This window comes from Elgaria multicarinata, chromosome 1 (genome assembly GCF_023053635.1).
Source record: "Elgaria multicarinata webbii isolate HBS135686 ecotype San Diego chromosome 1, rElgMul1.1.pri, whole genome shotgun sequence".
Classification (NCBI taxonomy): Eukaryota; Metazoa; Chordata; class Lepidosauria; order Squamata; family Anguidae; genus Elgaria; species Elgaria multicarinata.
The window spans coordinates 22,178,429-22,192,786 of record NC_086171.1 but is presented as its reverse complement, the minus strand read 5'-3'; the positions used below and the strand labels follow the sequence as shown (position 1 = coordinate 22,192,786).

General features: G+C 43.5%; 1 protein-coding gene across 1 annotated transcript in view; it reads left to right on the top strand.

Annotated features, from left to right (window-relative positions):
- Positions 1-922: 922 nt before the first annotated feature.
- NOD1 (nucleotide binding oligomerization domain containing 1) overlaps positions 923-14,358 on the top strand; it is a 49,449-nt gene continuing 36,013 nt past the window's right edge. The window contains exons 1-2 of the mRNA XM_063124484.1: positions 923-1,000; positions 13,710-14,036. Of these exons, the coding sequence (XP_062980554.1) occupies positions 13,821-14,036 (216 nt within the window). The 5' untranslated portion in view covers positions 923-1,000; positions 13,710-13,820. The remainder of the gene's footprint in view (positions 1,001-13,709; positions 14,037-14,358) is intronic.

Genomic DNA, 14,358 nt, shown 5'->3' with positions numbered 1-14,358 from the left:
GCCCTGATTAATTGGGCAGATCATTTTTTTTAATGTGGTTTATTTTTTAAAATTATTTTTAAACACCCGCAGGGGGTAAGCAGCACCCTAAAAGAGGCGTTCCCCCATCTCTGCTCATTCATCCCTGGCCGATGGCTGGTTGGTCACTCTGGGAACAGACTGCTGGACTAGATGCACCCTTGGTCTGATCCAGCATCAGGGCACTTCTTATATTCTTATCTCCATGTTGTGTGAGAGAATGCCTCCTCCTATAGTGCATATACATCATTAAATACGAAGGATTCGACCCTTATTTAGGTTTGTGGAGCTGGGCTGCAAAGCCAGACTTCCTCATTCCCTCTGCTGTATTAAACCTTCTCCAGCCCCTTGAAAATGCCCTGACTTGCAGAGTGGGAGGGGTAGTCCCAGGAAAATGGGTAGTAGAGGCATCTTCCTTGAACAGCGTCTTCTGGCACATTGCATGCGTTCTTGCTACAGTATTTGTATTGTTAGCAATGTGCATGTTGATGCCAATAAAAACAAGAAAAGAACCTTGAAGTCTAAAAAGTGCATTTCCCACATGAATATTGTGGGAACTTTCATGAATATTGTCTACTTCAGGTGCATCATGAAGTGTTAATCTCAAATGGGCACGTGTATACACACGGGGGAGGGGCAGAATGATGTCTGTTGTTCACATGGTCTGGGCAGGAGTAGGAGGGGTGGGTGGCAGCCTGCTACTCCTGAGTAGAGAAGGCAACGCGGCTCTTGGATCCCTGCGGCCTCCGGGGAGCATCCTCCAGAGGGCACTGCGAGGCTAACCCCATCGCGTTGGAAGGAGGGCTGGTTTCTATTCAGGAGGGCGGGGCGGGGGCTTCGAAGTCAGGGCGTGGAGTAAAAGGAGAAGAAACCCGAGTTTTCCCTCTGCTTCCCCAGAGAGGCAGGCTGGTAGGCGGCGGCCACAGCCTCTGATCGTCTCCTTTCACTTTTCATTTCTCCGTTTCTGCTCCCCCAGCTGTGGGTAAGTGGGTATGGGTTTGGTGCCCCTCGGGTATCGGGGGCTGAAATTGGACAAGGGGAGGCCTGTGGGGCGGCAGGAAAGACGCCGCTTAAATTCGACTCGGGCAAAATTCCCGGGATCCAGCTGGGCGGGAGAGGGACAAGTATGATCTGAACTGGGAGAAAAGTTGCCTTTCGCCGCCTTCAAGGCAGCACAAGGTTCCTCGTCTGAGCAGAAGAAGCAATTGGCGGGGGAGAAAGCGAGAGCAGGGTCCAGCATCTTGCAGACTGCCCGTCCGCCAGCCAGATTAGGCGTGGAAAGGGATGGCGCAGCATTGGCGACGCCATCCCGTCGGAACCGTTTAGGCTCCTCTTAGGGGACGCTTCCTCCTGGATTTGAGCGCTCTCTTGAGAGCAGGTCAAGCGACCGCTTGAACGACAGTGGGGAACCGGAGAGGCGCTTCTGTGTGGATGGTGCGCGTTGGCGCCACCTCCACATTTCAACGAAAGAAAGAAATATATTATTGGAGCATCAGTGCCTCCTGGAGTAAATAGCTCCTCTTCTGTCCTGTGGCTTGGTGTTGTACTGGAACAGGCCTAGGCCTATAGCGCTCTCCAGCTATTTTGCACTACCAGCATTTCTGACCATCAGCCAAGTTGGCTGGGGCTGATGGGAGTTGTAGTCCAAAACCTTTGGGGTGTGTGTGGTTTGCCTGCCCCCTTTCCTAGAAAGAGAGATTCCATTAACACTAGAAAACTCCTTAATTCTAGAAAGTTGAATGTTGGTGGATGTGGCCTAGATGTGGGGTGGGGGGTTGCTCTGGGCACAAAGCCGGTAGGGAATGACAGGCAGGCAGGGCCTGCTTTGGAGGGGCCAGGTTGGGGGGTGTTTCCGGCAGGGAAGGGAAGGGAAGGGAAGAAATTGTAAATGGTAAAGGTGTTGATTGGAAGCAAGCGAGACACTCCTTTGATCGATAGCAGATGTTAGGGCTGGCCATTCCATTAGGTAGATTGAGGCAGCTGCCTCAGGCAGCAAATGCTGGGATGTGTGGAGAAGCAGGCAGGTTTTTGGAGAACAGAGCTGTGTGTCACTTGCCAGTCCTGCATCTCATCACTGGTGTTGAAATAAGCGTCAACTGTTTGTCCGGCCTGTTTTGTACATGGAATGGGTGGGTGAGGAGGGAGCGGCATCCTGCCCTTCACCTCAGGCAGAAAAATGTCTTATGCCAGCCTTGGCAGGTGAAGAGAGTGGAAGGCGGGGCGGGGCGGGGGGGGGCGGTTCTTACAAAAATTCACATGAAGGAATTGCTTTGGGTGGCCAACTCCAGATAGGACACTGCTGTCCTAATTTCCTTTCTCAGAGTGTTGTTGGTTAAAAGAGAGAGAGAGAGTGCTCTAGTTGAAAGAGAGGAGTGGGTGTCATTTTAATTATTTCTTTTGTTTTGTTGGCTATTTTTGGTGTGAAAATGGCATATGATTGGCACTAATCTTGGAAGAGTCTGGGGCCTAATCTACACCAAGCAGGATATTATGCTATGAAAGCAGTATATCAAAGGCAGGAGCCACACTACTGCTTTATAGTGGTATTGAAGTGCACTGACAACTATTGGGCCCCATTGACACATACCATATACCGTTTTCATAGAACTATATCCTGCTTGGTGTGGCTCCTGCCTTTTATATACCGCTTTCATAGTGCAATACCCTGCTTGGTGTAGATTAGGCCCAGGTCTTCTCTCTCCGCCCTCATTTTTCAAAGATAAAAGCCAGTCTGGTGTAGTTAATTGACCGTTTGACGTATTCATAATAAGGAAGCTGCCTTAGTGCCTAATACCGACTGAGACAGTCCATCTGTTGACACCAGGAATGGACACTTTAAGCTTGTCGGATGAACTTTGTTTTCCACTGGAACGCTGACATCCACCAACTGGAACCAGGTGCTAAACAGTGGCTCGGGAAGGTAGACATCGAATAGAGCAGGGGCATGCTAGGAGTTGCAGGACATTTTTCTGTCTAAATGGATATAGAATTGAGCCCTTAGTGTATCTGCCTATCTAGTCAAGTGTTGCCTGTTGAGTCAAAATGGTGCTCTCTGAATGTTCTGGACTACAACACACTATTACTGACTGGGGGTGCTGGGAATTGTAGTCTAAAATATCTGGAGGACATCACTTTGGGGAAGGATGGTCAGTGCCTGTCGTCTTCCCAGCTCAGCTCCCTGGAATCCTTTTCCCTGGAGATGCTAGTGATTGAACCTACCACCTTCTGCATGGAGAATGACTACCACTGAATTGCAAGGCCCCTCTCTGGCCCTTCTGTGATGCAGATATTGCCAGTTGCTTGGAGTACAGAACTGGCTGGCTGGGTTCAAAATACATTGATGCGGCCTCACATTAGGGGTACATCTCTGCAAGATGATAGGGATTGAACTGGATTTTCCAGAGCATTCAATCCTGCATGTGAATGGATATCCATCCACTTGGGGCAAATGTCTGTTGTCCAAAATGTCGGCTGCTGTATGTTCCAAACTAGGGTGACCATGTGGAAAGGAGGACAGGGCTCCTGTATCTTTGACAGTTTTATAGAAAAGGGAATTTCAGGATATGTCATTTGTATGCATGCAGCACCTAGTGAAATTCCCTCTTCATCACAACAGTTAAAGGTTCTGGAGCCCTGCCCTCTTTTGTATCTCCTGCAGCTGTAACTGTTGTGATGAAGAGGGAGTTTCACCAGGTGCTGCATGCATAATAAAGACACCTGCTGAAATTCCCTTTTCTATACAGCTGTTAAAGATACAGGAGCCCTGTCCTCCTCTCCATAGGGTCACTCTATGTGTTCCTCTTTCCCTCTGACTTCGTTGGGTGGAATGTTTTCTCCCTCCCAGCCAGCAGCTCCCGATGTTATGGAGCAGAGGCAGGGAAATGCTTGTTGCAAAGACACTTGGACACGGGGTCAGTTCTACGTGACGTTGCCATTTTGTGTGGCAGCTGTGTGCTTGTACTCTCACACAATCGTTTGTGTTTTCTTGGCTTTTCTGCAGTTGTGTCTCCATTCTAAAATGTTGAAATGCCTCTCCCGAGGCCTAGTTTCTGGGAGTAAGGGCTTTAAACTCAAATATGCTGTTATTTTTGGCTCTGCCCTTTTCTCTTTGGCCCCATCTGCCACTGGTACACGGCTCCGAAGTGCTTCTCTAAAATGGAATTTGGCCCTTGGGCTGAAAGAGGTTTTGCACCTCTGCTCTAGTTTCTCCTCATGCTTCTTCCTCACACATCAGCACTGCTTATGGACCCAGCCACACAGCCCAAAGAGTGGTGTGCGAATCATCCTTATGTGTTTTATTTCTTGGATTCTTGTTCTCATGTTTCCAGTTTATTGAAAGGCAGGAAGTTCCCATTCAGATGCACCCTAAAGCTCTGATCTACCTCAATTTTTTTTTCTGGAGTGTTAAAGCCATCAAAATTGGTGGCCGTCCCTACGTCTTGTGGTAGCAAATTCCATAGTTTAATTATGCACTGTGTGAAGAAGTACTTCTCCCCCCAATCAGCTCCATGAGATGACCCCAGGTTCTTGTATTATGGGAGAAGGAGAAACATGTCTCCCTAGCCACATATTCCACACCATGCATAATTTTGTGCACTTCTCTCATGTCTCCCCTTACTTTTTTTCAAGCTAAACAATCCCACTTATTGTAACCTTCTCTCATAGCGGAGTTGATCCAGCCCCTTGATCATTTTAGTTGCCCTTTTCTGCCCTGTTTTTTCTTAAGAGCTAGTGTCTTATTGTGAAGAATCAGTTCTGTACATTGCTGAGAAAGTATTTCGGATTTTGAGGCTCCACCAGCATTTATAATGCCTAGTGTTTCCCATCCCTAATCTTATAGTATTTTTAATCTACAAACTCAACTAGATTTAATGGGTCTTGTTATACATGCAAAAAGTGAATTGTTAGTCTTAACAGGGGTCAGAATTTTATAATAGTTGCAGTAATACCAAGGTAGCTTCTGGGTTTTTGATTACATTTTAAAAATTTATTATATTGTCTTTGTCTTTGTACTTTGGATTCAAGCTGTGCTCCTAAACTGTAGTCCTGGAGTTTCATGTTTCTTTGGGAAGAGACACTCCCTTGTCTCAGGAATTTGTGACATGACACATTGCGCTTGGCAATTCTTGCAACAAAAATATATCAGCCAGAACTGGAAACCTTAGCCTAATAGGCAGAGACAAAAATGGAAGTATTTCATTACAGAATTCTGACCACTGTTTAAATCTTGGCTACCTGTTTTCCAGGCAGGATTTCCTGCTTATCACTAACAAGTAATTTCATTTGAAAGTTTTAATCCAGCCTTCTCCAACCTGGTGCCTTCCAGGTGTGTTGGACTACAGCTCCCATCATTCCCAGTCAGCCTGGCCATGCTAGCAGTTGTAGCCCAAAACAACTGGTGGGGACAGGCAGTGATATGGATTTCCTGGAAAATTCTGAATGGGAAAATTTTACGGATTTTTTTTTATAGGTTCAAATGCATAGGAAAATGTTCAATTTGCATTGGAAATGTTCTAATGCCCTAGAGAGTGATCTAATTTAGCATGCTTATTTTACTCGTATTTATTTAACAAGAAAGCTAAAAAGTATCCCATGTTATTTTTTTATCCCCAAACACCACAAATATCTGACCTGAAATATTTGGGGCGGGGGGAGGAATTAAAGCATACTTAATATGTTTTCAATGTTATGTAGTTTTTTTTTATTAGACTACTTGCAAAATTTACAGTAAATTTATTTCCCTTTAAATGTAAGAAACAAAGGTACTGAAAACTTTTGATGCACTAATTCAACCTCCCCCAACTGCGCACTGTTGGACTGCAGCTCCCAGCATCCTGGGACTTGTAGTCCAACACATTTGGAAGGTGTTCAGTTGAGGAAGATTGCACTAATTAATTTTAGCAACTCAAAGAACTGCTCATCTGTTTCAATAGAGTTTTTTGTCTCTTCCACTGAAGTTGTTGGGGCATGTTCAGTTTCGCTGACACTGTTTATTGTAAGCAAGTGTAAGGTGATACACATTGGGGCAAAAAAAACCCAACTTCAAGTATAACCTAATGGGATCTGAGCTGGCGGTGAGAAAGAGATTTTGGGATTATGGTGGACAGCTTGATGAAAATGTCAACCCAATGTGCGACCGCTATAAAGAAGGCAAACTCTGTGTTAAGCATTATAAAGAAAGAAATTGCGAATAAAACTGCTAGTATCATACTGCTTTTATACAAATCTATGGTGCAACCACACTTAGAATACTGTGTACAGTTCTGGTCACCACACCTAAAAAAGGATATCATAGACCTGGAAAAAGTGTCGAAAAGGGCAGCATCTCCCCTATGAGGGAAGGTTACAACAACTGGGATTGTTTAGCTTGCAAAAAAGGAAGCTAAGGGGAGACATGATAGAGGTGTACAAAATTATGGATGGTATGGAAAAATGTGGATGGAGAGACATTTTTCTCCCTCTCTCAAAATACTAGAACCTGGGGTCATCCCATGAAGCCGATTGGTGGGAGATTCAGGACAAATAAAAGGAAATACTTCTTCACACAATGCATAGTTAAATTATGGAACTCGCTACAACAAGACGTGGTAAAGCCAATTTGGATGGCTTTAAAAGGGGGTTGGGTAAATTCCTGGAGACAAAGGCTATCAGTGGCTACTAGCCCTGATGGTTGTGTGCTATTTCCGGTATTCGAGGCAGTAAGCCTATGTGCACCAGTTCCTGGGGAACATGGGTGGGAGGATGCTGTTGCACCATGTCCTGCATGGTTGTTCCCTGGCTGACGGCTGGTGGGCCACTGTGCGAACAGAGTGCTGGACTAGATAGACCCTTGGTCTGATCCAGCATGGAACAAGGAGAGGTTGTCTATTTTCTTTGGATTGCCACCACTATATCCCAGAGCAAAGCAGATAAGACCTGTTCAAATGGTACACACTGTAAAAAGAGCTGTACAAATCATAGCTGTATTGAGCAAACAATCGAATTATATATTTCATATAACATAACTATTGCAAATATGTGTTAATACATTAAACATTGTAGAAATTGTAGAACTTGAAATAGAAGCAAACATATTTGCTCTAAGTGAACAAGACAATGTGCGGAATGCTAAAATGACAACTCCGGATTATAATATGCGTTTCGATACTTCTTCAGACAACTCTGCATGCTGAAACTTTGAGACTTTTAATAAGTGAAAGGTGCTCTACATCCCTCTCTCTACATGTTGGAGGTAAGCTGAAGACACAGGGGTGACAACAATAATGTAAGAGAAGAATTATTCCTGCAAGACTTACTGGAAATTTTCTTAATATAATTTAATAAGGTAATTGAACATGGTACCTTCCTATATCAGGGCTTTAAATCTTTTAATTTCTTAGGAAAAGGCTCCAATAATGTTCTGCAGGACCTCACCTACAGCATCATTTAAAGGTGAGAAAAATGACTATAAATTTTAACCATCTTAGTGGTGAAATAAATATCAAATCACTTGCCCGTAAAAGTCCACCTTGTGCTGAGGTAATCTTGAAAACACCATGAGGGAGGATGTGAATTACTAATGAGAAAGAGCACCAACATATATATTATGGTGTAGCGGAAACAGCTGTGTCAGAGAGAACATTTAAACAACGATAACAATTGTTAACGGTCCAAAGTGAGGGCTTAAGATTGTCTGGCAATTAAGAATATGATGAAATGTTACATAGAATGTAACTTATTAAAGTCTCAAAGTTTCAGCATGCAGTGTTGACTGAAGAAGTATCGAAACGCATATTATAATCCAGAGTTGTCATTTTAGCATTCTACACATTGTCTTGTTCGCTTAGAGCAAATATGTTTGCTTCTATTTCAAGTTCTACAATTTCTACGTTTAATGTATTAACACGTATTTGCAATAGTTATGTTATATGTAATATATAATTCGATTGTTTGCTCAATACAGCTATGATTTGTACAGCTCTTTTTGCAGTGTGTACCATTTGTACAGGTCCTATCTGCTTTGCTTTGGGGTATAGTGGTGGCAATCCAAAGAAAATAGACATCCTCTCCTTGTTCTGTAGAATAATTATTTTTGGATAGTTATTCCTAATGCGTCAAAAGCTTTCAACCCAGACTTCAGAAAACATGAAACAGGCACTGTCTGAGTTCTAAAAAGCAATGATTTGGCTTGCAGTCTGAATTTGTAGCCTGTTGCTAAGTCAGCAATTCTAGGCCCAGTAGATGGTCTGCTAAGAGCCTTTCACACTGCGGTGTTGTTAAAGCTAAATGGGTGGCTGGACCTGGCAGATCCAGTGTGGTGCAGCACTTAGCCTGTTGACACCAGGACTGGGGAGACCCATCTTCAAAACCTCCATTCTGCCCTGAAGCTCATTGAGTTACCTTGAGTCAGTCACACCCTCTCAGCCTAACCTAGCTCATAGGGTTGTTTTGAGAATAAAACAGAACAGAGTACACTGGAGTTTCTTGTAGAAATGAGATAAAGATATAATCAGGCGTCGGCACCCACTATAGTGGGGCGAATGCTGAAGCACCATAAGGACCTGCTGACAGAGTCACCACCATGGCCGAAGTGGCTCATCAAGGTAGGATATAAATGTAGCAGGTAAATAACTGAAAAATAAATCTGATCAAAACCTGAATGAAAGACCACTAGGATCCCATTTTAAGCTCCTCCATGCTTTCTAAACAAAGAATAGGATATATATTAAATAAATATAAATGATGTTTTGGATTTCCCCCCAGTGATGAGGACTAGAACCCCTCTTTTAAAAATGAAAGGAGAGAATTTACTCAATTCTGATGATGGCGATGATAACAATAACAAAACCTTCTCGCAGCTTGTGTTTTGCTTGAAGTAGTGCTTTGTGAATTCCTGAGTCTTTCCTATTAAGGAATGGAATTATTTTATTTTATTTTTAGAAATTTACATAGGTGGATTACTAACCATTTACTTTTAGGTGTAACATTTCTTGGGAGATGCCCTAAGAAGGATTGTAATGAGCTATATTATATCTTGAATTATCGCCAAATGAATTGAGCTGTTTCTTATGTTTTCCTCTTTCCTGCTCTTCATGCTCAGAAAGAGGGTGATGGACAGTAGCAGGGACAGCTGATACAGGATGTGAGTGATTCAAATTTATCAAATATCCTGATCTGGTTTAGGGCAGGATCAACCATTTCTCTGGTGGGAAAAAAGGGAAGTTGCTCTGACAATTCAATTAACAGCTGCTTTGTAAAACAGCATCGTCAGCTTATTTTATTTGTTTCATAACTAGAGTTCATTAAGGTTTGAGTGACATCTCAAAGTTGTTATTTGCAGGGAGTGTCAGGACTAATGTAATATCTGCAGATAAGGCACTGCTCAGTGATAGAACTCTTGCTTTGCATCTGGAAGACCCCTGGTTCAAATCCTAGCATCTCCCGGCAGGGCTGGAAAAACTCCTGCCTGACTCCCTGGAGAGCCGCTGCCAGCCTGTGGTCTGTCTCAGTAGAAGGCAGTTTCCTATGGTCCCAAATGCACATTTACTCAGAAAAAAAGTGGCACTGGGTTCAATGGTGGTTACATGCACAGGATCACAGAAGACAGTTTCCCTGAAGTCCTAAATGCACATTTACTCAGAAATAAGGGTTTAATGGTGGTTACGTGCATAGGGTCGCAGCTGGAATGAGGCTCAGCAGGCATCCTCCTCTGTGAATATGTGCTTGGGCTCATGTGAGCCTTTTTAATTATTTCTTCCATCGTATCCCTATGCCCTAGCATACAGTTCTCGAACTGTTCTCTCTATTTCCAATGTTTACAGGCATGACTGCCATTGCTTATGTAGCCAAAATCGCACCATCCATGCACAAGAAGGAAGTATTATTTCATTTTGGTTCTTTTATTACATTTTTATACCACTCCATAGCTGAAGTTCTCTGGGTGGTTTACAGAAATTAAAAACACTTTATGCAAAGCACAAAAAGAAAGGTATTTACATAAAAATCACAGGCAACCTATAGATAAAAAACCATTTGTTAAACTGTCAGCCAAGACGATCCAAGAACTCATTTTGCAATCACTGGATCAGCAAACTGGGGAACCTGAAGTTTGCAGAAGCGAAAATAAACAAATCTTTAAGAAAAAGAAACTGAAGGTGGAGGGCTGAGGGGGTGGACCCAAAACAGCCCAGTGAGGACTGAGCTTCTTCAGCAGACATAGAATGTTGACTGACTGTTTACGGGAAGGAGAAAGGGAAACCTGGGTGGAAGAATGGAATGGAGTATTGTGGAGGAGGGCATGGCTGGCTGACTAGAGCAGTGAACAGGTTTGCTCCACGCTGCAACATTTTGTTGCATGTCCCACTGGTTAGTAGTATGCTATACTTAAACATTAATTTTCTGGACATTTTACTGTACTAAGCTTTAAATTATAGCCTCGTGTGGTGCAGAGCGGTAAAGCAGCAGTTTCTGCAGCTGAAACTCTCCCCATGGCCCGAGTTCGATCCCAGCGGAAGCTGGTTTCAGGCAGCCGGCTCGGGTCGACTCAGCCTTCCATCCTCCCGAGGTCGGTAAAATGAGTACCCAGTTAGCTGGGGGAAAAGCAATCACGGCCGGGGAAGGCAACGGCAAACCACCCCGCTACAAGGCCTGCCAAGAAAACATCAGCGAAAGCTGGCGTCCCTCCAAGAGTCAATAATGACTCAGTGCTTGCACGAGAGGTTCCTTTCCTTTTTCTTAGCTTTAAATTAAAAAGATAGCTATTTTGACCTTAACCTTGAATTTATGCATTTAGTGTGAGTTAACTTAATCCCTTTAATTGAAAGTATTGATATTTCTGCCTTACGGTAATGTCATCATGTTTTTATTTAAATAATAATGATCTCAGCAGTTCTAACTGTAGAAATGTAAACCTTAATAACGAGCGACTGGTTATCATTTTCAGCTTTTGAAGCTACAGAAATGGTTTTTTAAAAAGCAGCAACAGCCTGTAATTCTCACTAAGCGTTGGGCCAACATGATTTAAAAGCAATTTACAAATAGATAAAAGCTTTCCAGAAGTATGGATATCAGAGCTGATCTCTTTCTTCGAAGCCTAATTCTCCGAGCATCAAATTATAGGTATAGCACTATGTCTGAATGGTAATTAAATAAGCTTCATGCTGTCATGTGTTGCTATTTAAATATATTATAAGGATGCTGTTCTACATATTTGTCAGTTATGTATTGAGGACATTTGCTGGTGTTTAGGGCTGAAAACTCTGTTGCTAGCCTCCAGATGATGCTTTGTGCTGTCCAGGGCTGAGTCATCCAATGCTTTTCCAGACTATGTGGTTTTAGCTCTGTGTGTGTCTGTGTGTGTGTGTGATGGTTATTAATCTGCTGGGTTACTTCCAGATGTTGTTGCAAGCACTTACCTGAGAGGATGTTTCCATGTTGGAGACGGTACTTTCTTAGCTCTCAACTCCCTAAGCTGAGCTGTTGGGCCTTTCATTCTTCTCTCCCTCGCCAAATATAGGCCATAGCTAGACGGGGGGGCTTTATCCTGGGGTGATCCCCTGGATCGTCCCTGTGCGTCCACATGATGCACAGGGGATCCCGGGATCAGGGAGGGATGATCCTTCGTTTGCCCCGGGATCTTGCCCTCCACTTTGGCCCCAGTTTTTCCACGGTCCCGGGCTGACCCAAGACCACGGAACGTGTGGCCAGGTGCCACAGGTTGACCCGGCTCCGCACTGGGGCAGGGTGGGGGGGAGCGGGGAAAGTAATTTAAATTTAAAAAAATACCATTTGCGCACGAGCATTCGTGCGTTGCTGCTCGTTTAAGATTTTTTTTAAAAATGGCAGGCGCAGTGCCTCTCCTTCTGCTTCTCCTTTGCATGTAAACAGAGGAGGGATCTCATGATAAACACAACACAAGATCTTTCCTCCTCCCTCGCAGGCTAACCAGTAGGTCTAGCGAAGGCCATAGTCACTGCATTATAGTGAGCAATGTGTGGGAAGATGGCAGTAAAAGAACCAAAACAGCAAGTTGGATGGCCTGGGACCAGCACTGTCATAGCCTCTTGTGGCCTTCCAGTTTTTGTTGAACTTCAGGACCTAGTAGCCCAAGCCACCATTTATTTTATACCGCCCCAATGGCCAAAGCTCTAATGATGAGGGATTGATTATAGTCCTACAGCATCTGGAGGGCCACAGGTTCCTCACTCCTACCTAGAATTGTTAAATTTCCCCAAATTTTGAAACTCTAAAAAAACCACCACAGTTTCCTTGTTTTGTTTTTTGTTTTGAGCAGGGCAGGGAACAGAAATTGGGTGGGAGGGATGGGGAAATATGCAATAGTTCTTTTTTTTTTTTAGCAGTCCTTACGAATTTAAAGTTGTACAAATGTATTGGGTTGGATCTTGGAAGGGCTCCATTTGCGGAAGGACCCTCTGCCCGAAGACTCTCTTACCTATTAGGAATGGCAGCCAGGCATATTTAATTTAAGAAATTTTAAGTGATCCAAACCAATTTTTGGAGGAGTGACATTTTCTTCCCTTTTATAAATAATTCCCCTTAATGAACATCTTAATTTTGGTTCATTTTGAAAAGTTATTTCTAAGGTGGTGTCTACGCTATAAGAACCAGGCTCCTGAGTTTCTTTTAGGTATAGAGAGTTTATTTTGGGGACAGCAGTTAAAAGATTCTATAGCTGAGGCAGCATTTCCTAGTGGTGAGGTAAGTTGTGTGTTTATTTGTTTTTTTTAATGAAACAGGTGGGATAAGGTCATTGGGGGGGAGTGGAATTGGGGGGGGGGAATCCATTTCCCCCCCCCACAGGTTTTCATTTCTACCTCTCTCTTACATTGTATTTATTAAATACAAAGCATTGAAAAAGGCAATCATTTTGAAAGTGGTCTGAGAGAAGCTTCATTGTACATGCTTTCCCCCTCTCACTGCAGTCACCTGTAGTGAAATGGGTTTTGCAAGTTTTTGAAACAACACAAACCCTGGCAAAACCTGTTTTCCAGAAGCAAAATAGGCCTGTATACACATGAGCAGTTACCCCCTCTTTCAAACTACCCTTAAAATAAAATACCTTGTGCAGATATCATTAAAAATCATTTTTTCATATCATTTTTTCATTAAAAAAGAAAGAAAGAAACAGTTAGTAAGGAAAACTGATTTTATCCCAGAAGGCCAGTTTCATCAGTGTTTGGAGGCACAAGCCTTACGCTCTTGGAACAAATGTTTTAATAACCAGCTGACTTTTTGTTCTACTTTGTTATTTTTATAGTACACATTGTGGCTGCAGCAGTAGCTAGAAAACTATATTGTGTCTTATCTCCAGGTTACTGCAGATAGGACAATAGCCAGTACTTGAACAAATTTAATTTGGCAGATTGATGGCCTTGCCTTGAGATTTGCACAGATGAAGGCAGAGCCAAAGTATCTTTTTCCACAGGAGCTGCGGGAATACATTTTGGGCCACTGGGTAACAAAAATTGCAACGGGCTTGCTACCCAGATGAGCAGATGTGACCTTGATAATGCTGTCTTTCAGCCTGGTGGGTAACACCGCCTTCTAGAGATTGTTGGACTACAATTTCTATCATCCCCAGATGGTACTGCATGGACTGAGCTGGCTGTGGATGATGTGAATTGTAGTCCCAACACATTTGGAGGGTGCCAGGTAGGGGAAGACTGGATGTTAACATACTGTTATCTTCACAGGTCCTAATCGTGCATCTTGCTTGACAGTGCTGCCTGATGTGACCCTTCTGCTACACCACTGCAGTGTCCCAAACATGAATTTGGAAGGCACAGCCTTTTCCTGCTATCACAATGGAAGGTCAGCCGTCTGGTAGTGCAGAGGTCATACGAGAAGCGCCTGCAGCAGTCAGTCCACCATCCTTCATTAACTTACTGAAAGTCCACAGAGAGCTGCTAGTCAGCCGAGTCCGGAATACCCAGTGTTTGATTGACAACTTGCTTAAGAATGAGTATTTCTCAACTGAAGATGCAGAGATCGCTGCCCAGTATCATACACAAGCAGACAAGGTATTTGCTTCTGTTTCCGTCTTCAGATTTACACTCCAACATGTGTTTTCGAAGTTTGTTTGGTAACTTAGGGCGTAATCCTATGCATATTTAGACTAGGGCTGTGCACCGCTTCGGATCCGAATCCTGAATCCAAAGCAAATCAGGATGATTCGTACCTCCCTAAAACAGATCCAAAGCGAATTGGGGGAGGTCCGAATCGACCCAAGTGAATTGGCTTGGTCAATTCAGACCAATTCAGAGATTCAGACATTTTTTTCAAGGACTACACATGGGAACTTACAAAAATGTATTCATCTCCATCATTTTTAAAGGTAAGGAC